Raw genomic sequence first — 23,977 nt, 5'->3', positions numbered from 1 at the left:
TGCCAGTAGCAAGCCCAGGTTGCTGCCTGTACTTTTGACTGACCAGCCATCAATCAGAGGTTCCCACAACCTCCTCCTCAGGTTCAGTAATTTGCTAGAGCAACTCCCAGGACTCCGAGAATTTTAGTTCCTAGATCACCCGTTTATTGTGAAAGGATATAAGTCAGAGCAGCCAGAGGGAAGGGCACAGAGCTTCCACGCCTTCTCCTGGCGCACCACCTTCCCAGCACCTCCATGTGCTCACCAACCCAGAAGCTCTCAGAATCCTGTCCTTTTGGACTTTTACGGGGGCTTCATTATGAAACCACGATTGGTTAAATCATTGACCATTGGCGATTGATTCAACCTCCAGCCCCTCTCCCATCCCCCAAGGTCAGGGGGATGGGACTGAAAGCTCTAACCCTCTAATCATTGTTTGGCTCCATTGGCGATCAGCTCCCATCCTTAGCAAACGACTCTATCGCTTTCAATACTTAGGAAATACAAAGGGTATGGGGAGCTAGTATCAGAAAAAAGGGGTGAAGACCAAATGTATATTTCTCATAAATCATAGTATCATGCTCTATTTAAATGAGTCATTAGAAAAGTGATTTGATTGGAAATGAAAATGAATTCTTTTAGCAAGTTATCCTTTCTAGATGAATTTAATTTCAGTTTGCTATTCTCTGTCCCCTTTTTGTGATCATCATCCATTGAATAGTGTTGATTTTGAAACCTTCTGGATAAACTATAAGCCAGGTTTGCTTTTTTCACATTAAGAATATAAACAAAGAAATAGTTATCGTCTTAGTTAAACCATAATTATTTTTACAAAATCAAGGAGGGTTTTATAGAGGGTTTTTTTTTTTTATTATTTTGAGTTTTAGACGTTAGTACTGTTTCTAGCAAGATGAAAATGTCAGTAGAAAGCTTTAAAATACCTACTTAAAATCTTTCTTTCAAATACAATTCAAACTTAATACATTTCAACTGGTTTTATCTCCTTTTATGAAGTTTAATATGATTATAGCAGCCTTATTTTACAGTTACAGGCTTCCTTTAAATATTTATTTTAACATATATGGCATATAACATTAAAAACATTTTTTTAGCATTTATTTATTTTGAGAGAGAGAGTCAATGCAAGCAGGGGAGGGGGCAGAGAGAGAGGGAGACACAGAATCCGAAACAGGTTCCAGGCTCTGAGCTGTCGGTACAGAGCCTGACGTGGGGCTTGAACCCACAAGCCATGATATCATGACCTGAGCCAAAGACGGACGTTCAACTGACTAAGCCACCCAGGCGCCCCTATGGCATATAACATTTTAAGAATATGGCCGTAATGCAGATTCCATTAAGAATTAGTATGGAAGGTAGCTGACCAATCTGAGAATCAGCCTTTTGTCTTTCCTTTTTCATTCTTCCCTGTACCTCATTTTTTATAATCCAAGTATTTATCATCAAAGAGGCTATTTGCAGCTTTTTTTTTTTTAAGAATGAGGGATCTATTTTTTTCAAAGAGCAATATAAATTAAACTTTGTAGGTTTTTTTCGTAGAATATGGAGAAAGAAATCATGCATATACATATACCCCCCCACTTAGAAATATGTTTTTCCCCAATTTTAAATTTATCCTTGAAACATAACTTACTACATTATTTCTCAGCCCAAATTTTTATCTATGCCACTACAGAAATGGCTGTATAAAATGGGGAGAAGTTACTCAGAGTGCAATGAGTAAAATACATTTGTGAGTTTGGCATGGGGTCAACAGATTCTGGTCTGATTTGCAGTTGCTTTTTTAAAAATTTTATTTATTTAGTTATTTAGTTATTTAGTTAGTTTTAGAGAACACACTTGGGGCAGAGGGAGAGAGAGAGAGAGAGAGAGAGAGAGAGAGAGAGAGAGAGAGAGAATCCTAAGCACGCTCTGCTGCTTAGCACAGAGCCCTATGCAGGGCTTGATCCCAGCACCTAGGGATCATGATCTGAACTGAAATCAAGAGTCAGACGCTCAACCGACTGAGCCACCCAGGCACCCCTGCAGTCATTCTTTAAAAATCCCTTTTGGATTTGGCCTTTACTACTTTCCAAAGACATTGGAGACTTGGTTTAGTATTTGAACTCTCCCAAAGGCTTGGTGTTTCTATAGTGGCCCTAAAATTCAGGTTTGTTCTTCAAATGGGCAACCCAAGTTTGTGCAGACTGACTTATTGTCTCTGGTATCATTATACCTTGACATATTTTGCCAAACTCCCAAAAGTATGCAGACTACATATTACAAAACTGTACTTCTGTAAAAACCAGTGGAATTATCTATCAACTCATTTTGCTAAAATTTCTAACTCTATAGAAAAAAACTTCTGGTTGAAAGAAAGAAATCCTGATGCATATAAACCATGATCAGTAACAATAATATAGGTAAGAATCAGGCAAGCCTTGAGTAAAATAGTCCCTTATTACTACATGCATTTATTCTGGACTCACTTCACCCTAAGTCACTACAGAGTACAACCATGGAACTCAAAAGGACAAAGACATTCATCTGGGAGCCTTGATGTACCAGCACGTACATAGTAAGACATATAAGGTATTTCAAAGAAAAAGTACTATACAAACATGGAAAGAGCCTTTCCTACCACAGTGACTTTGATGTGGTACAGAAAAAAACAAAGGCTGTCATTAATGTGTCTTCCCCAAGTAGAAATACGTAGCTTTCTCTGTTTGTATCAAACTTCAGCTCAGCATGAGAATTCTACTTGGAATCATTTGAAAATCAAATCTTTGAAGAAATTATTTTTCATCTAAAGGTGAATTAAATTTCCTTTTGCTAGAAAAAGTCGGCAATAATAGGATTTTTACTTAGGGACATGAGATTAACTGTTCTACCCATCGAGTCTCTTCATGTTGGGCAAATAGCAATATACCCGTGCTCATTCTGAGTCATGTTGAAATGATCTATTTTTCTCTCTCCAGCAATCAGCTGTGTCTAAGATTTTTTTCATTAGTGACTGTGGTTAAAATTTCATATGTATTGTTCTCTTCTCACCCAGGATAAATCTTGAAAAAGAGAGCAATATGTGGAATTATTGCACGTAAAAGATTTTCTGCACACTGAAAAAAAAAAAAAAAACAACTAAGATAGCAGGCGCATGCTTCATTTTGGAAATATATGGGTAAATAAGGAAATGAAACTGACATTTACTGATTTAAGTAGGCTTTACGACCAGCGTGGAGCCCAGTGCAGAGCTTGAACTTACAACCCTGAGCTAAGATCAAGAATCAGATGCTTAACCAACTGAGCCACCAAGGCACCCAGATCTTTGTATTATTTTAAATCAAACTGTTGTATAGTGTTTGAAGATTGATCCCTGTAAGTAGGACTAAGTTTGTGGTGGAGGTCCATGGTCTTCTAGATAGTGGTTTAGTTATTGATTTTATTAATCCATTTATGCCCTCTATTAGATACATAACTGAGTCTGAGTTATTTAAGAGTTCTAACTCTTTTGAGCTGGAAGGAAGTTTGAATTTTATTCTGACATAAAATTTTATTATGTAAATACACATTTGAGGGACTACACAAGTAAAAGCATTCTATTAGCAATGTAGTTTACTCATTTCCCCATGTGGAATTATTAGTTAATTTTAAACCCTGACAGAGTTTAGGTTCTGGAAAGTTCTGCCATCTTAACAGGGTCACATCAAAAGGCAGACTTACTTGTCAGAGATAAGGGATATTTGAAAAACTTTCAACATGTTTTTGTCTGTATTACTGTCATTTTTTTAAGTTTAAGAAAAGCCCAGAATCAAGTCCTAAATTGGAACATTTGAGGAAACAAAGACCACAGTTTGAAGATGATACAGTGACAGCTTGAATAAACCTTATTAAGAGAAAAATAGTAGCTAATGCATTAGTTTTCAGTAATCTCAGTATGTGAAAGAACTAGATGGATATGAAGTTAAATCTGGCTACAGAGTTTGTCAGCCCATTGAATACTGGAATTGATTTAGCTGAAGAACAGGAAATGGGACATCTGCTTATTCATTCTGGGCAAACACTTAATAAGTACCTACACATGATAGGTAACATGTCAAGCACTGGACACAGGAATTATGGTCAAGTTGAGCACAGACAGGTAAATAAAACCAATATGCCAAAGGTTGGCCACTACCATAAATTAGTCCTATAATCCAGGGATCATTGTTTGAACATTACACAACAGTTTGATAAAAATAATTAAAGATTTGTAGCATCTGCGTGAAATAATGTATGTAATGTCTACCCCATAGTAAGAGGCATAAGGGTCACCTGATAAGTGTTCACTTTAGGTGTAGTTAGCCATGTCAAGAATCACAAATAAGAACGAACAGCTCTGACCGAAGGAATTAGGGAAGAACAGCAGATGAGACATTTGAAATAACTTTTAAAGAGCACATAGAATTTTCAGGTGAATAAGAATAGCAGGCAGAAGCCAAGAACTGAAGAAATGAAAGGACACAGCATTTCAGAAAATGCTTAGAGTCAAAGTGGAAGTGGCTGGCAGGGAGACTGAAAAGCTGTGTGTTGCTGGGAGTTGCTGCTGTTAGGCAGAGACCAGGAACTTAACTTTTAAAAGGGTAGTGACATTGGTTTTGTATTTTAGAAAGACAGGTCTACCAGTGATACGAAGGATGAACCAGACAAAAAAGAGACATGATTGGTAGCAAAAAGACCAACCAAAGTGGTTTTGTGTGAATCCAGGAGAGAAATAACAAAGACTGAATTAGGGCAGAGCTGGTGGGCATAGAGGAGTGGGGCTGAGGTACAGTTGTCTAAGGTACAACTGAGAGAATTAAATCATGTGCTGATTTCTGTGAGGACGCTTTCACTAGCCGGGTCAAGGTGGCAGCAAGATGCATGTATGTTAAAGAGTAAGTAGAGACTATTTGAGGATACGTAGACTATTTTTTCAGGAATTTCCAGGAGTGAAATAAAGTAGGATAGTATGAACGTGATGTGACTTGGGCAAGGTTTTATGTTTAGTGTGGATGAGATGAATAAACTTAGAAGAAATTAATGTTTAATGGCTAAACATGTGGAATTTAAGTTGCCTGAAATAAAGTTGTCCAGTACAGTTGTAAATGCATCTGGGGATCAGCAAGAAAGGATAGGACACACAGATTGGAGGGTCCTCTTTATTTAGATGTAATTGAAACCATAGAAGTAGGTAAGTTTGATTAGGGGAAATGGGTAATACTGTAGGAGAAATTCCAGATGAATGCTAACAATGTAAAGGGTTCATTTAGCCATTAATTCAACTGCAATATATTGAGCACCGCCTACAGGCCAAGTATACTTCTTAGCCCTGAGGATATAGTATAAGTGACAGTCAGGGTTTGTGACCTCATGGAGCTACCGTAAAACGGATGTGGAGGAGTTGGGATGTGGATGAGGGGCAGGGGACAGGTGGAAGAACAGATAATCATATCTGAACACATGATAAACTCAAATGATATTAACATCCTAAGGTAACAGTTGTTAGGAAACTAATTGTGAGATTAATTATGATTATTTAGAAGTACATGCAATGACTTAGTGTCTCCAACTGTTGTGTCAAAGATAGCTGTGCTTTTTAAATGTTTGAATAAACCGTATTGGCTGTATAAACACACCCATTTTATCATGCAGTTTTGAAAAATGTGTGCAACCATGTGACTGCCACCGCAGTCAAGATGAGGATATTTCTATTACTATAAAAGTTTTCCTGGTGCCTCTTTGTAGCCTGTTTTCCTCACTACCACCCCCGCCGCCCCATGGCTACAGATAACCAAGCTGTCCTTTTGTAACTAAAGAGTAGTTTTGCCTTTTCAGGAATTTTATAAAAATGGAGCCATACAGCATGCAGTTTTGCATCTGGCTTTTTTCATTCACTTGTAATATTTTTTTTTTAATTTTTTTTTTTAGCGTTTTATTTATTTTTGAGACAGGGAGAGACAGAGCATGAACAGGGGAGGGTCAGAGAGGGGGAGACTCAGAATCTGAAACAGGCTCCAGGCTCTGAGCTGTCAGCACAGAGCCCGACGTGGGGCTCGAAATCACGGACCGAGAGATCTGAAGTCGGCCGCTTAACCGACTGAGCCACCCAGGCACCCCATCATTCACTTGTAATGTTTTTGAGATTCATCCATGTTGCATATATCAGTAGTTTCTTTTTTTTTAACTACTTGTCCACTATATGGATGTATGCCACAAATTGTTTCTCAGTTTACCTTTTGATGGACATTTGAGTTGTTTTCAGTTTGGTGCTATTATGAATAAAGCTGTTTATGATTATTCTTGTACAAGATTCTTAAAAGATTTTTTTAACATTTATTTATTTGGGAGAGAGAGATGCAGAGAGGCAGAAAGAGAGGGAGAAAGAGAATCCCACACAGTCAGTGGATCCTTCACGCTGTCAGTGAAGAGCCTGACATGGGGCTCAGACTCAAGAACCATGAGATCATGACCTGAGCCGAAATCAAGAGTTGGCTGCTTAACTGACTGAGCCACCCAGGTGCCCACATGTACAAGATTTATGCAGGCATCTTTCTAATTCTCTTGGAAAAATTTCTTGGAGTAAAATTGTTGGGTCCCATGGTAAGTGTTCATACAAATTTATAACAAACCATCAGATTTTTTTTTCAATATACTGTAACATATAACATTCCTACTAGCAATGTATGAGGGTTTCATGTATTGACATGATCAGTCTTATTCTACTAAGACTATAGCAGTATCTCATTTATATTTTAATTTGTATTTCACTGATGACCCATATGATGAACTTCTTTTCATGTGCTTATTGGCCAATTATATATCTTTGTGAAATGTTCACATCTTTGCCCAGTTTCTAATTGGGTTTTTTTTTGTTGTTGTTCTTATTATGGAGTTATGAGAGTCCTTTTTCTATTCTGGGTATAAGTCCTTTGTGTTGCAAATATTATCTCTCTACCAGGATGATCTTGACATACTCAATTTCATCTGCAAAGAGCCTATTTCCAAATAAGTTCACATTCAAAAGTATAGAGGTTAGGACTTGGACATATCTTCTGAGAGCCATTGTTGAACTCACTGTATATTTATTGCTTTCATCAAATTTGAGAAATATGGGGCCATATTTTCTTTGAGTAAATTGTTTGCCCCCTTTCTCTCTTTTCTTCTGGGACTCCATTTACGTGCATTTTTTAAAATATTATCCCAGATTCCTGAGCCTTTATTCATAAAAAAAAAATTGTTTTCTCTGAACTTTATTTTACTTTTTAAACATTTTTTAATGTTTATTTTTGAGAGAGAGTGTGAGCGGGGAGGGGCAGAGAGAGGGAGACACAGAATCTGAAGCAGGCTTCAGGCTTCGAGCTGTCAGCACAGAGCCTGACGCGGGGCTCAAACCCACATACTGTGAGATCATGACCTGAGCCAAAGTCAGACATTTAACCAACTGAGCCAACCAGGCACCCCTTCTCTGAACTTTAAATTGTATTATTTCATTGATCTATAAGTTACTGACTCTTTTGTGTATCTCCTTCATCCAGTGAATTTTTCTTTAAACTTTGGATATTGTATTTTCATTTCTAGAATTTCCATATGGTTCTTTCCAAAGTTTTGGTTTTTCTGCTGAGATTTCCTGTCCATTCATGCATTATGCTTGTATTTTCCTTTACATCCTTAAGAAAAATAGGTGCTTGGCTTTAAACACCTTTTCTGCTCATTTCAACATCAGATATATTGGATTTGGTCTCTATTGATTGCCTTTTCCCTTAAGTATGAGTCACCTTTTCCTGTTCATTACAGGTCAAGTAATTTTGGATTGAATCCTGACAATTGTCGATGATACATTATAGAGACTCTGGATTCTGTTACATTATTCTGTATAGTGTTGGGTTTTATTTTCTGAAGCAGTTAACCTGGCTGGACTCAAACTCTGAACCTTGTATCTCATCTTAAACTTTCTATTCTCTTGGCTTCTGCAATAGTAGTCTCTTCTGGTTCTCCATCAACTTCTTGTCAACTGCTAAAAAGAAGAACCTGATAGAATTTGTTGGTTCCTGCTCCCTATTAAAAGTGATTTCAGGGGCGCCTGGGTGGCGCAGTCGGTTGGGCGTCCGACTTCAGCCAGGTCACGATCTCGCGGTCCGTGAGTTCAAGCCCCGCGTTGGGCTCTGGGCTGATGGCTCGGAGCCTGGAGCCTGTTTCCGATTCTGTGTCTCCCTCTCTTTCTGCCCCTCCCCCGTTCATGCTCTGTCTCTCTCTGTCCCAAAAATAAATAAAAAACGTTGAAAAAAAAAATAAAAAAAAAAATAAGTGATTTCAGCAGAAATTTTTTGTAATGACATTCATGATAGAGGAGAAAGTTCAGATAGTGATAGTCATATTGTCTTAGAGTAAAAATAAAAATAGCTAAAAAAAATTGTCATAGGTAGTATTTGCTACCACTTTGCATTTGCAACATAAGCAGCAACTTCTTAGCTTTTGGAAATCAAGTAGCATTTATTGATATTTCTTTGTTCAAGTTTCTTGGTCCCCATTGCTAGGCTTCCCATGATTAGGCATCTGCCAACAATTTTTTTTCTCTCTAAATCTCTAACTTAATGAAGAACCTTTAGCTTCTTTGTCATGATGCTTTGGATACTGTAATTTTCCAGGCTTTTTGCCAGAAACTTTTTTTTCCTGCATCCTTTTTCCTTTTGATATCATAGGTAGAAACTACCACATTGCCCAGTGACTTTATTTTTCTAATGCAAAGAAAATCTCCACTGATTACCTTCTCTTGTGTTTAAAGATTCTTTTAATATAAAACTCTGATATGCATAGAAAAACTTGTTTATCTGATACCTACTCTAATGGGTGCTGGGCCTCTCCTTATCTCCTTTATTCTGAAGCACTAAAGGTTTTCTTTTATTAGTGACCTTTAAAAAATAATTTTAGGGGCATCTGGGTGGCTCAGTCGGTTAAGTGTCTGACTTCAGCTCGGGTCACAATCTCATGGATTGTGAATTTGAGCCTCACATTGGGCTCTGCAGGGACCATGCAGAGCCTGCTTACAATTCACTGTCTCCTCCTCTCTGCCTCTCCCTGCTCACACTCTCTCTCTGTCTCTCTCAAAAACAAATAAACATTTAAAATAATAATAATAAAAATATTTTAAACTTAGGTAGAAATATAGTACAGAACTTAATGTTAGCAGTGATATAACCATAGTATAATTGTCAGTACTGAGAAATTAATGATGATATAATCTTATTCAAATTTTCTGGTTTTCCTACAAGTGTCCTCTTTCTGGTCCAGGCTCCAGTCTAGTATTCCACAGGGTATTTAGTTGCAATGTCTCTTAAATCTTTTCCAATCAAGTAACAGTTCTTTAGTCTTTCGTGATCTTAATACCTTTTTTTAATGTCTTATTATTTATTTTTGAGAGAGAGAGAAACAGAACGTGAATGAGGGAGGGGCAGAAAGAGGAGGAGACAGAGGATCTGAAACAGGCTCTGCGCTGAGAATGCAGACCCCGATCCAGGGCTCGAACTCAAGAACCGTGAGATTATGACCTGAGCTGAAATCAAGAGTCGTTTAACCAACTGAGCCACCTAGGCACCCCCTATGATCTTAACACTTTTGAATAATGTGATGACTTATTTTGTAGGATGTTCTTGAATTGGGTTTTTCTAAAATTTTCTCATGATTGGTTGAGGTTGAGCATATTTTTGGTAAGAATCTCACAGAATTGATGCTGTACCATTCTCAGTCCCCCATATGCTGCTTTGTTTATAATATAATTTTCTTAAATATTTCCTTCACAAAGAGTAAGAACCATATCAGACACTGTTAAAATTTTTGTTTCCAATGTCAAACATAGTTTAGAAAATTCAAGAAGGGAAGGAAAGTCTATTTTATTTACCAACACTTTTATTCCTTTCTGTTTTTTCTTCCTTTCCCAATGGAGTTCCAAGATCCCTGCTTTTATCATTTCCTTTCTGTTTCAAAAACTTACTTTAGCCATTCTGTTAGAGTAGGTCTACTGGCAACCTATACTCAAATTTCCACTCATTTGAGAAAGTTTTGGACTCCCCTCATTCCTTAAGGGTATTTTTGCTCAATATAAAATTCTGGGTTGACAGTTCTTTCAGCACTTTAAAAATGTTGTGCCAGTTCCTTATGATCTCCATGGTTTCTGCCAAGACACTGCTGTCCCATTGTTTCACCTCTGTAGGTCAGGAGTTGTTTCTCTCTCACTGCTTCCAAGATTATTCTCTGTCTTTAATTTTCAGAAGGTTGGTTATGTTGTGTCTTTGTGTTTATTCTGTTTAGGATTTGCCCAGCTTCTCGAAGCTATAGGCTTATATCTTTTACCAAAATTGTGTACATTTTTAGCCATTATTTCTTCAAATTATTTTTAGCCCCAATCACTGTCTCTCCTCCTTCCGGGATTCTGATGACACAAATATTAGATCTTTGTTATGTCCCAGAAATTTCTGTGGCTCTGTTCGTTTTTTCTCAGTCTATTTTCTCTCTGTTGTCCAGATTGGGGAATTTCTATTTTTCTATCTATAAGTGTACTAAATCTTTTCTCTCCTCTCCACTGAGTTTTTAATTTTGGTTATTTTATTGTTCTATTTCATTATAAAATGTCTATTTCATTCCTCTTATATCTTCAATTTCTTTGGGGAGACTACATTTTTTCATTTTTTAAATGTGTGTGTCATTGCCTTGTAAAGCATTTTTATAATGGCTCCTTTAAAACATTTGTCAGGTGAATCTAACACCTGTGTCATCCTGGTGTTGGCATCTCATGATTGTCTTTTGTCATTCAAGTTGAGATCCTGGTTCTTGGTATAATGAATGATTTTCTATTGAATCCTGGACATTTCAGGTATGATAAATCTCTCTGTCTTACTTGTCTTCTGTTTTAGTAACCCTAACACTGCACCAACTAGGAGTATAGGAGTTCCACCTTGTTACTTGTTATGGGTAGAAGTTTACTTTTTCCACTGAGTTCTGTTGACATTGTTGTCGGAGAAGGGGGACTTACTATAGCTGAATAGTGGTGAAGGTCCTGACCCTCCACTATGCCAGTTCTGAAACTACCCCAGTGAGAAGGTATAGTGTGCCTCATTATCACCAGGTAGAGACAAAGCCTAGGGATCCAGCAGGGATAAAAGCTCTGACTCCCCCTTCAGACTTCTCTGTCACCACCCCAGTTGGGGAATTGAGTTAACTCATTCATTTGGCAAGGATAGAAGTCTAGGATCCCCAGTTGACCTTTGCTGATGGGAGTGAGGATGGGTCTGCCAATTTTTCCATGGTGTTTGGCTGGAATAGGGCAGTTATTGTCTAAATGTTTTCTGTCTTGATAATTTATTCCTTTTCTGGCCTTTTGAACAGAGAAAGCAGATTTTCTTCTGGCATTATTAGTATTATTTTTATTATTATTTTGTATATCCATTGACATTTTCAGGTTGCCAGCTTCTTTAGCACCCAGCCTAGGATGTATAAGGCAAAGAGAAAACTTAGGAGTTCACCACTCTGTTGTTTCTTGGGTCTTGAAATCCTTAGCTTAGATTCTTCCTTCTTCTTTCCCCCCTTCCTGAATCCTCTTATGTTTGTTATATATATAATATCAGGAGCTTTTACTTATACTTAGCAGGAAGAATAGGGAAAAGTAAATCTATTTCATCTTGTCTGGAAGTAAAAGTCATCATAATGGTCTTCGCATCATGAAAGTAATTGTATTTTAAAAACAAATACAGTATGTTTCTAAAATCTGTAATTCCTGAGTATAAAGCAAAACATTCTGATATTTTTATAAAAAAATAATTAAATGCGATTATACAGTAAACTGGTATATAATGAAGATTTGTAAGGTCTTGTCTTTGATTCCATTGTTTGAAGTGCTATTCAATACGATAGAATTCTAATACATGAAAATTAGAGTTGGTTGGCTCTATTGGGAGAAGATTGTGTTAGTTTAACTTTGGTAGTGTACTAATTGCCTAAATAACTGTAACTGCCCTTTGACCTTAGGAGAAGTTTTTCTTGTTAAAAAATTATTTCTTTAGGGGTGCCTGGGTGGCTCAGTCGGTTAAACGTCCGATTCTTAATTTTGGTTTGGGTCATGACCTCAGGGTTCATGAGTTCGAGCCCCCCATCCAGCTCTGCACTGACAGTATGGAGCCTGCTTGGGATTCTCTCCTCCCCTCTCTCTGCCTCTCCCCCACTCACGTGCGTGTGCACATGCTGTCTCCTTCTCTAGAAATAAATAAAAACTTAAAAAAAAATTTTTCTTTCAAAGCCCTGTAGATTTTAGTGTCTCTTCTTATAAATATGTAAATGGTTATATGTGGGTATGTCAAAACATGAGTACGCACTACAAGAGACAGAAGCTTCTTTTCTGGTAGCTATGAAATTGACTGTTAAAAATCACCTAGTGCTTTTTTGTTTTGTTTTGGGTTTTTTTTGATGGAAGTGTCAAACTAAAACAACTATGTGTGTGTATAATTTACTTTCTAAGTAATTGGCTTCCTCCTTAAACTTCCACTGGCATAGTGAGTGGAAACTAAAAACCAAAGAAAAAACAGTTAGGATTTTTGTCATGTACACGCTCATCCCTTAAAGTAAGAATGCATTTATCTCCCTTGACAATACAGATAACACATCTGTTGTTGAATTTGCTAGGCAATTTTTATCTGTGACTTACACTAGAAATAAATCTATACATCCCTATTAGATTTTGTATGCCAAATATAGCCTTGTAACTCTCAAAGCTTATCCCAAGCATAGAATTTCTTAAAGAGAGAAAAGATAATTACAAGTTGAGTCTCAGTCTTTATAATGTGATTTCGTTCATTCACTTATCCCTTTAGAGATGTTAATGTGACAAGCATATTGCATGCAGAGTAAAACAGGTTATTCAAACAGCTAAAACACAGGTAAATGACTGAGCATGTTAAATATATATTTACATTTTAGTTACAAAGGAGTTGATTTTAGTTATGAAAAGGATTGGGAAAAATTTTAGAGAACGTCAGTGACAGGCATTATACTAATATAATATTATTCTTAATGATTATATATCATGTCATGTCTTTTAGTACATTATTATGGGATGTATTATAATTGTAGTAAGAAGAATATCTAATATATTTATTTTAATGCTAACCGTGATCTAGGCATTGCTCTAAGTGATTTTCATGGAGAAACTCATTTTATCTATTACATATAAATTAATTCATTAGTTAAATAACTAACATAATGTAGCTTTTTACTGTCGACCCTAGTTGACCCAAATAAGATGATTTACATGTCATCAAGTGATCTAAAAAAGCAGCTAAGAACGTTTAATACCAACTGACGCTATTTATTAGGGCAATATTTATCAAGTAATACTGTTTCACACTTTGCCAAGAAAATGCTGTTTTTTGTGTGTTAATAAAGATACAGGTCTTTTGTAAGGCCACTGTGCAGACACTGCAAAAGTCCAGCGTGTTTTGACATCCTTATCCTAAGTTCCAGTGTTGAGACGGTCACTCTTTGGCTTCTTACAGCCTTTATTGCTCACGCAGAGCATCTGTGCAGTGGCTGGAATGGGATCTCTGCCCCACAGTTCATGAACTCGAGGTGTGCTAATCACACACGTTTTCTTGATACAGTGATTCTGTTAGGTATCACATATGAATATACAGGCCTTTATCTTTCCTTAGTGATCCAAAGAGCAACGGTCTTTAAACATGGGTCTTTTTCATACCCTCCTCCTTTTTGTCCCACAGTGGGTGACCATTAAAAACATCTGACAAACAAGCAGTTAACCAGTTTCCTGCTGAGATTAGTAAAATATTTAGTAGTCCTGCAACATCAAGGAGTTTCAGCCCTGCAGGAAACAGTTTGATTCAACTCTTTTTTTTTTGGAGGTAGGAGGTAGGGAATTTACATTTTCATTTGGATGCCCCCTCGTAGTTTCAAGTGGGCATGAAAAAATGTACATATGTAGCTTTTAGTGTAACTTACTCCAAGGTTTTATAGTAGTTTTCTTTATTTTTTAAATTATATGAATAGTTGGAGTTGCTTGTCTTCCCTTCAGGAAAGAGAAATCTCCGGACTGGCAAAGTTAGTATCAGAATGCACAACTACAGCATCTCATCTGGGTTTATGTGATTACAAGTCAAACTAGGAAACTTATTTTAAAATAAAAATTATCATAGATTAGCAAATTTCAAAGGAAGGCACATGTTTAATTTACATATATTGAAATTTTTGGCCCATCTTTTCATGGAATAATTTTTTTAAATCCATGAGAAAGAAACAGTGTTAGTTGATAGTGTTATAAATTGAGAACAAGAACTATAACATTATAAACACCAAGATCGATTGCTTACATTTTAAAGTACCAAAGATAGCAAAATGATATGATTTGTAAATAGTAAATCTTAAAGTACAATAGGAGATGACTTTTGTAGTCTTCTAAAATTATCTTTATATAACTTTTTCTTTAATCAAAATCAAGGTCCTGTGACAATAGTGGAATTTTTAGAGCCACATTTGTAGGAACACACTGCTCTGTTACAACAGATTTTGCTGTGTCGGTTCTAAAGATTTGTGCCTTACAGAATGTAGTATGATTTTATTACCCTAATTATTTCAGGCTAGTGGTCCTCAGAATTCTGGCTTCTGTTGATGCTTTGAATCATAAGAAGCATTTTTCTGTGCCAGAGGATGAATTTCAAAATGTCATTCACACATTTTTTTTTGACATTCACAATTTTATGAACTTTAATGTTGTTATATCCAAGAAGAAAATATATAACTAAAAAGAGCCATATCAAACTTATTTTTATGACTGGCTGATGTGGAGTGGTGTGTAACATGTGACTCTTTCTTAAGGCCTCTTTTCTGTATATTGTTACTTTTTGTTTAATTTGGAACTGTGTCCTCAATCACTAGTTTCTTGTATTTTTCGCATAGTTTTTATCTGGTTTATTGGGCAGTCTCAGTGCAGTGAAGGTACAAACGGGGAGTGATTTTATATTTCTCCAGTCACCACTTTCCTCCATGCTCTGTCAGATCTCCCATTCATGTTCCTTTATATCTGATTACCTTTAATTTTAAAAATTGAGTCTGGTTCACTGTAAAATGCCAAACTCCGATCCCCAGCATTGCAAGCCAGTTGATTGGCTCAAGACACTTGGAGGAGGGAGGGTGGGCAATGATTTCTTTTTCTCTTCCTCTCACTTCGGTGCCTTTGAATATTTGTGGTCTTTGTGGTCAGGGGGGGGGGGGGGACTTTTGGGACCTCTTCTGCCATACTCCACCTGTTTCATTTTTTTTTCTTTTTTCTTTTTTTTTTTACATTTATTTATTTTTGAGAGACAGAGACAAAGTGTGAGCAGGGGAGGGGCAGAGAGAGAGGGAGACAGAATCAGAAGCAGCCTCCAGGCTCTGAGCTGCCAGCACAGAGCCCAATGCAGGGCTTGAAACGAACTCTGAGATCATGACCTGAGCTGAGATCAGACACTTAACCGACTGAGCCACCTAGGCACCCCATCCGCCTGCTTCATTTCATGGCCTTACTACTCTGATGTTGGGAAGCCAGGAGGGGGCCAGGGTAGGGGAAGATGCCACCCTAGCCTGGCTTCATTCCCTACTGGCTTCCATGTAGATGATATTCATGATTTTCTTGAGGCAGCATTTGGTTTCTTCCAGTTCCCTCTGTCCCTGCCCTAAATGTTGGCAGCTCCTTAGAGATCCTTTTGTTGTTGGCTATGGGTCCTGGTGTCAGTTCTGGGGCAGCAGGAAAAGTCCCCCTGGGATTAGGTTCTTTTGTAAGTGATAAAAAGCCCAGTGACTTAAATAAAATAGATGTTTATTCTTTTGTCATATAAAGGTCTGTAAGTTTGCAGTCCAGAGCTAGTGTGATGGTTCTGTTCCATCAAGTCTTCAGGGACCCAGGATCCTGCCTACTCACCATCCTACCATCTCTAGGTTTCTGCCTTTGTCCTATGGTGAAAAGATGCTAACATCCACCCGCATTTCAAGCAGGTTGACAAAGCGAGTCAAGAATAAGAGCAAAAGGCACACGCTTGAAATGTCTTTTTAAAGTTTCCAGGAAGCTGTTACATTTACGTTCTACTCAATCACATGCAAGGGAGGCTGAGAAATATGAACTTTATTCTGAGCATTTAAGTAGCCAGCTGGGAATTACTGAGGAAGAATATTGGAGGATAATTAGCAATCTCTGTCACATTCACTGGATGCTCTGACGTCTGCTTTGAAGCTATGTGCAAACTCACACCTCTACATTTATGTTATATACAGGTTATACATGTTCACCAATATTGAATGTCTGCAGGATGCATAATATTTCATAGGGTATTGCAGGCTTACAGTGAATTGTATACAGTTAGGAGAAAGTTAAATCTTTCAGTAATAGTGTCTAAGCCATGGATGGAAATGCAGTTGGGAGTTTATATTTTCTACTAGGATTGTCTTGTGGTATTTCTGTCCTTTATAATCTTCATTTCTCTAGAAGAAGACTAGAACTGCAGTAAATTGGCTGACATATAAGTGTATTCAGTATCAATTTGAGTATTTAGGGAAGTGTCATGTCTTTCATACAGATTTTCAATTGATGTCAAAGGGCGGTTATATTTTATTTTAAAAAGCATGTTTTATAATAGCACTATATCAGACATAATACTTTAATGGTACCATAAATAGCTGTGAACTGTAGCTATTTTAGTGTCACCATTTATTGGCTTTTGCATAAAGCTGTTATGTGATAAGTTTCATTCCCCCCATCATATTTAGCTGATGCATAGTAAACAACACTTCCACATTCTTGAACTCATATATACTGAGTGACCTTTCAACTTGCTTAGGAGGCATAGTGCAGTGATTTAGAACTGCTGTCAAATCTTTTTCCCCAAAGTTAACTTGGAAAAAAATATTTTTATCATAAAATCTTTAAAGTACTTTGGAAACAAGCTTTGTATATTGCCTTGATTTAAACTCTAAACTACTTTTTATAGATTCCAGGATGTTTCCCTACCTTCAGGGAAACTGATGGTGAATCTTAACAACCCTACTGCTTTAAAAATGTTCAATTATTAACCTATTAGACCAAGATCCATATTGTTGTCATTTTCAGTCAGATATATATTATCCATAACAAAATATACGTGGACCATAATCTATAACAAAGGTATATTATGGATATTATGCAGCAGTTAGAATTAAGCCACAGGGAACTGATATGTGTATTTTAATTTTCTTCCTCACAAATTCAAGATTTTCACCTAAGCTTTTAGCCTAGATCTATGTAAATTTAACAGTTTGAGCAAGTTATAACTAATAAAACCAATTTTCCCTATAAAACAATCAGTAAGAATCCCATTCTATAGGCACGTTTCATTAATCACAAAAGCAATGCTATTTTTACTTTGTTAGCTTAGAATGAAAATAAAAACTGCTAGAAAGAACTTTTCTGAAAGTAGGTAAATGAGAGGATGGAAATTTTCCCACTGGGAAGATGGACTCACACTTCCCTCTACCCCCATTTACCCTGCCTCTGATATGGAATGTCTTACATGTGGTTTTAATAATGGTTGGTTGTGTTTAACTAAAAGAAAAATAATAATATAGTAACTTTATTTGGGTTTGTACATTAAAAATCATTTCACTTTAATTCAATTTGATTACAATGTCAATTTCAAGCAGAACATGAGGTAGTGATATCTATATATATTTAGCAGTGGTTTTATAGGGTATACTGTAATGTAGAAATAGAAGAACATCACTGGCAGTTAACTGGCAATCACACACATGTAGAGTCAAAGATGGACAAAAATTCAGGTTGACAAAATTCCATTGGAATCAAGTGAACTTTGACTTATGCTTACCCTTGAGTCTTTTATGCATGATGCATTATGAAAAGCTGGACTGTAAAGATAGGTATGGTATTTAATTGTGAATTTTTCTACTAGCTATAACACTGTAAAGCATTTTATAAAGCATATCCGAAACTCTTTTAAAACCTCAAAAGTACTTAAAATGGAATTAATAGATTTTCCCTGGATATCGGAAGGTCCTTGATAGCTTTTTAAATATTTGAAGTATATTCTGCATAAATTATTTGAATTTTTCTGGAAATCTAGACCTATTGGAAAGGACCTATTGCATCTGGCTCCCTCTTACAAGTGGCGTTCAGCAGATTGCATGTGTTCTGTTATAGGTTCACTACTGTGATAGACAAAGTGGCAAAGAGTGTGTGACCTGTCTGACATTAGCCCCTGTGCAGATGACTTTCCATGCTATTGGAAGCTCCATTGAAGCCAGCCATGATCAGGTATAATTTGCCACTGCCATTTTGCTGCATTATGGCCCAGCTGAGAAATCAGAGACCATCAAAATGGAAGTTATGTGCACACCTACAGCTTTGCTTTCCCTAATACATTACCCACTAGCACCATCTGCTAGAATTTTTAAAAATCCAAAATTTGGGGGTTGGGAAACCAAGATCTTGGGAGATTTAAATTATTTTAGACTTCTAGTGGGTAGTTCATTATTAATTAAAATACAAAATTCTCTTATATTTGCCCTACAAGTTATTTTCGTGTTTAAAAATTACATATAGGAAGCAGGGTTAGATAAACAACATAGATAACACTAGGGTCTCACTGTAATATACTCATTCAGTTCTGTTGAAGAGAGCTCAATATTCTAGAATGTGTATAAAATAACTGAACTTTCAGAATCATCACCTTACTCCCATAATTTGAGATCTTATTTAAATGACACTGCAGTGTTGTTTCTACTTTTAAGGTTTTATTTCTGAATTACAGCTTAAAATCTGAAAAGTATATTATTTCTTAATGACAAATTCCCTTGTTTAGATAGCAGCTTGCAAAAAAATATCCTGTTTATAACATAATACATATTTTCAATTAAAATAATCATCGGATTAGACTAATGATCTAGGTCATAGAATTTCTAGTTTGGAGTAAAAATAAATACACATACACGATTTACAGTTTGACTAACCAGCTATGCTTTCTAAATTAACTATTCATATGCAGAACAATGGTAACTCACTTTTATATCCATTTCTCAGTAAATTTGAAGACTTCTAATAGTCTTGCCTGACTAGTCCTTTTTTCCTTCTCTCTGAGTAGTACCCTTGCATGGAAAGAATAAAAGAACATAGTAGTTTATCTTCTCAAACACATGATTTATCACCCAGCTCAAAAAAGACATCCTTAATGGCGCACTTCCCTAGTTCATAATGTCTCTGTCATTGTGGGGTTTCCTTCCGATCATCATTTGTTGATTGGTGTTGAGGAAAAAGCAACTAAATTAGGCAGAAAAAATGCGTTTTAGGAACTAACCACAGCGTGAGTTAGCTGCAGCTACCTGAGTGGATTCTGCCCTCTCTTTGGGAGAGGAATGTTTTCTGGATTGTTAAATGAAGGAGTTGGTTAGATGGCTTGCAAGATCCATTCCAGTGCTGCCATTTTCTGGTTCTGTGACTGATCTTCCTGCTCCTGGCTGAATAAGCCCCACTAATAATAAACAGTTAATAGCATATTGACTTCGAAAGCAGCTTGGAGATTACTCCAGTGCTTCTCAGAGTTTGGCACTGACCTCTGCTCTAGCTGCAGAAGAGAGTGCAGCAGGAATTAGAAGGACATGACCTAAGCTAATTGATAGAAAGTATTGTGTTTCCCTGTGTAAAACTATAACTTAGCTATATGCTAGGTGCTAAGGATAAGTGATAAGAATGTTAGACATGGTTCCTGCTCTCGTGGAGCTTGCAAACTAGCAACTTTACGACTTTGAGTATTTGCCAACAAGTCTAGCTGCTGCTGTATCTCTGTATCCATTCATGGCAGAAACACATGCAAGAGCAGCATGAGATAACCATCCTGCAAAGGCCGCCTGTTAGGCTGAGCAAAGACATGAAAGAGTGTTTCAGAAAGCCACACACCTGAGAAGAGCAACCCATTGTTAGCAGAGGCAGCATGCTGCTGTACAAGAGCACTGGAATGGGAATAGAGACCGAGATCAAACCTAGATTTGCCATGGAGTAGCTGTGGGAACTTGTCTCTCTGCCTCTTGGAGCTTGGCTTCTTCATGAATAAAATAATGAGGCTGGTTCAGGCTTGTGCCAAGTCCATGTGGTAAAGTTCTGGGCTAGTGTTAGCCCATATGGCACCTTTACAGGTTAGAAAAAAAGATGCTTCTTCCTCAAGGCAATTTACTGCTGTCCAAATCCACAAGAACTACAGCATGAATGGTCTTCCCACCCCCTACCCCACAAGGTGTTCAGCACACAACCTGCACACGTATACGTAGAGGTCTTACACTACATCTACTGGAATGTCAGTTTTACGCAATGGTAAGTAAATAAAGGCATTTCTATGTTAAAGCAAATACAGTTGCATTAGAGTTGATGAATTTGCGTGAAATTTTAAGAGAAAAAAAGACTTTCAGGAAATTTGTTGATAATGGTCAGGTGGATGGATGGAAGCTGGATGGATAGATGGATGAATGAATGGAGCTGTGACTGGATTGGTCATTCTGTACATTAAACACTCTACTTTGGTGGCCTCAGAGGTGCAAATGAAGTACTGTGTGATCAGTACTCCTCCCTTGTGCTTGGATTCTTGGGCTCCCTGAGGAAAGGAGGCACAGTAAATCTCTACTGCACATCCTCTGCTTTTCCGCATTATGTTGCCCTTACACTTTCCTCATACTCAGGGTCTATCTACGCAAAAAGTACTTCTTCACCATACTGAAAGCATAAACTTGATTTCATTAAGTTGGAAAGGATGTACCACTAAATGGCTTTTTCATCTGTTAACCAGTAAATACTGGAAAACATTTTAAAGCAAGAAAAACTACAATCACTTACAGAACGTGTTCTATCCTTAGGTCATTTGAGCCAACGTAATTTAATGAACAGAGTAAGTATTCTGAGAAAAAACATGTAAAATTTAGAGGCGACCCATCTTAAAACAAACTCCTGTTGTTCTTATCTATGTGGAAAATGAAGGTGACAAATGGAAGAGCTCTCTAGCCTTGAACATTTACAGGCTACCTTAGTTTTTTAGATTTAACCCTAGGAACTCAGCAAAATGGAGACTAAATGTATTGTTCAGTGTATCCACTCACTGTATTAAGGAGTGAGAGGACAAGGACTGTGAAGTATCTCTATCAAAGGTCCATACAGATCTGCAGAATGGTCAAGAGGGAGATATAGTATCATCTGTATGCTGACAACGTCCAAATGTATGCAGCTTTTAATTCTCCCACCAACAAACCTGCCTCTCCCTTCACCCCTGTCCTTTCTTTTTACCCACCCTGGTAAACAACACCATCACCTACCTTGTTGCTCAAGCCAAGCTCCTTGGAGCATCTTTGCCTCTTCTCTCCTCCTCACATGCTACGTCCAGTCCCAGTATCCCTTTGAATTACATCTATCATCTGACTACTTTTCACTACCTCCATTGTTGCCCTTATAGTCACTATCATGGTTTTTGGGTTTTTTAAAAGATTTTATTTTATTTTATTTTATTTTATTTTATTTTATTTTATTTTATTTTATATTTATTTATTTATTTTGAGAGTGAGGGGGAGAGAGAAGGAGCAATAAAGAGAGAGCAAAAGAGAGAATCCCAAGCAGGCACCATGCTGGCAGTGCAGAGCCTAACACAGGGTCCCATCTCATGAGCCATGAGATCAAGACCTGAACTGAAATCAAGAGTTGAACAGTCAACTGACTGAGCCACCCAGGCGCCCTTAAAAATTTTATTTTTAAGTAATCTCTCCACTCAGTGTGGGCCTCGAACTTAACAACCCCAAGATCAACAGTTGCATGCTCCACTGACTGAGCCAGCCAGATGCCCCTATCCTGTTTAATCCAGGCAACTGCAGTAGTCTTTACACTAGATTCCTTTTTTTCTGCTTCTGTTCCATTGTGGTCTATCTTCCATGCAGTAGCCAGAATTATTTTTAAGTTAATCCGATCAGATTTTCAGCTGTTCAGAACCTTCCAGTGGCTTTTCCCATCACACCTAGTACAAATCCAAAACTTTTGTTATGGCATTTAAGTCCCTATGTGATTTGGCCCTTTCCACCTCTCCAGTTTCAATTCCTACCACTCTCCGTTTCACTCAGTGTCCAGGTCTCTTTCGCTTTGTTGCCAGTTATATCATGACAGATGAAAGAAACCAGAAATCAAAAGGCAACATACTGTAGACTTGATGTGTATGACATTCTGGAGAAGGCAGAACTTGAGAGACAGAAAACAGATCATTGGTTGCCAGGGGCTGAGGAAGGATTGACCATAAGTTGTCATGAGAATTTTGAAGGGCAATGGAAATGTGCTGTATCTTGATTGTGGTGGTAGAACATGACTATACACTTATTAAACTTATAGAACTGTATGCTTTTAGTAAAAAGGGTAAATTTTACTGTATTTAGGTTATACCTCAATAAACCTAACTTAAAAAAAAAAGCCAGTTTCATTCCTTTATCATTGACCCATGTATGGTATTGACCCCAGGGAAATGTGGAGACATGACATCCCCTTTCCTTTCCTGTATGCTCTGAATATGTTGGATCCACCTTAGAATGCACTAAATTTAACTTAGAGCCTAGTTTAGAGCTTCTCCAAATACCAGTGGTTAGTTAAGGCCCGCTTCAGACTTCCTAGAATAATTATTAGTCTCCAAAAGTGGTCTAAGCCTGCCCCTGTCTGACTTCAGAGAAAGGATCTGTAGGCCAGCATTTCCCATTTGGGGACTTTGAATTCTCATCCAGAGAGTAGGCAGTCATTCAGGCTGGTTGCTGCCTGGGCGTCCTGGTGAGATCTGGGTGAAAATGTTCTACGCGTTTGCTTTTATTCATCGTAGCAAATGTGATACTATTAATTTACATTAGTTTTGAATGTTTAATTGTCTAGAATAAAAACAGTTTAAATTTCTAGATGGTGATTTTCTTTTTAAATGTTTTTTAGCAAAATATTTTAAGTATTTTAACAAATATAGCAAAAATTTGTCAACTGAACAACTCTCTGGGAATATTGCACTAGATAGTAGAGCATCCAAAGATAACTAACTTCTAGTCTTCGTAATAGGCTAGGTAACTAACTTAATGTAGGCTTCAGTGAGTTCATCATCCTGTGAAATTTAAAATCTGCAGAGCATATGGTGGTTTCAATGAAGAGCAGTCATCCTTATTCATAAGTTGGGTAAAGAGCACATTTATTCGGTAAGATTAAGCTAGTGAGGGTTTTGCTCAATGTTTTTCAATATATCCTATTTGGAAATTAAATTTATATTGGTTGGTATATATTATTAAAAGCAGAATCATTTATAATAATGCAGAAAGGTTTTTGGAATCTTCTAGCTTGGTTATAATTCACCAAATATTCTTTCCTCTCTCCTTGTGGCCTGACACTTTCTACATCTTTCTTCATCGTGCTTGGATGTTACTGAGTCCTGTTTACTCTTTCTCTTTTGCTTAAATCGGTCACCTTCCAGGTACAGCCTCAAAATTATAAACTTCCTTCCCTGTCTTTATATTTTATTTTATTCACCTTCATTTAGATTCTATTATTAATCTCGCCAATCTCACCAGCACTGGGTAGGCAGATGTAGATTAGTTAAAATACTGCAGCTTAGTTTCTAGTTATGTGGTTTATCACTGCCTACCTTATTGTGTTCAGGTTAGCTTTGGAACTCACTTGCTTCATATAAAAAAGGAATAAATCAACCACCTAACCAAGCACCAACTCACCCATGTAGTATATAACATGTAAATTACTATTTGCTCTTATTTGACTTCTCGTCAACATAAGATGAGATTATGATATAAAGGACAAAGCATAATTAGTATATTTATGTACATATACATACATATACATACAAAGCATAATTAGCACATTTATATACATATATATAAAAGACAAAGCATAATTAGCTTTCATAAATTCTTA

At 37.0% G+C, this 23,977-nt stretch overlaps 1 protein-coding gene across 15 annotated transcripts in view; it reads left to right on the top strand.

Annotated features, from left to right (window-relative positions):
• STAU2 (staufen double-stranded RNA binding protein 2) overlaps window positions 1–23,977 on the top strand; it is a 306,645-nt gene that overhangs the window by 186,091 nt on the left and 96,577 nt on the right. For 14 of the 15 annotated variants that reach the window (XM_019453291.2, XM_019453289.2, XM_019453295.2 and 11 more), the window contains one exon: window positions 18,212–18,325. The exons of the other annotated variant lie outside the window; for it this stretch is intronic. In XM_019453291.2, the coding sequence (XP_019308836.1) occupies window positions 18,212–18,325 (114 nt within the window). The remainder of the gene's footprint in view (window positions 1–18,211; window positions 18,326–23,977) is intronic. 15 annotated transcript variants of the gene reach the window in all.

Source organism: Panthera pardus, unplaced genomic scaffold (assembly GCF_024362965.1).
Source record: "Panthera pardus isolate Hobbes unplaced genomic scaffold, ASM2436296v1 HiC_scaffold_7, whole genome shotgun sequence".
Taxonomy (NCBI): Eukaryota; Metazoa; Chordata; class Mammalia; order Carnivora; family Felidae; genus Panthera; species Panthera pardus.
Note: the sequence above shows the minus strand (reverse complement) of the source record. Positions and strands in the feature narration are given on the sequence as shown.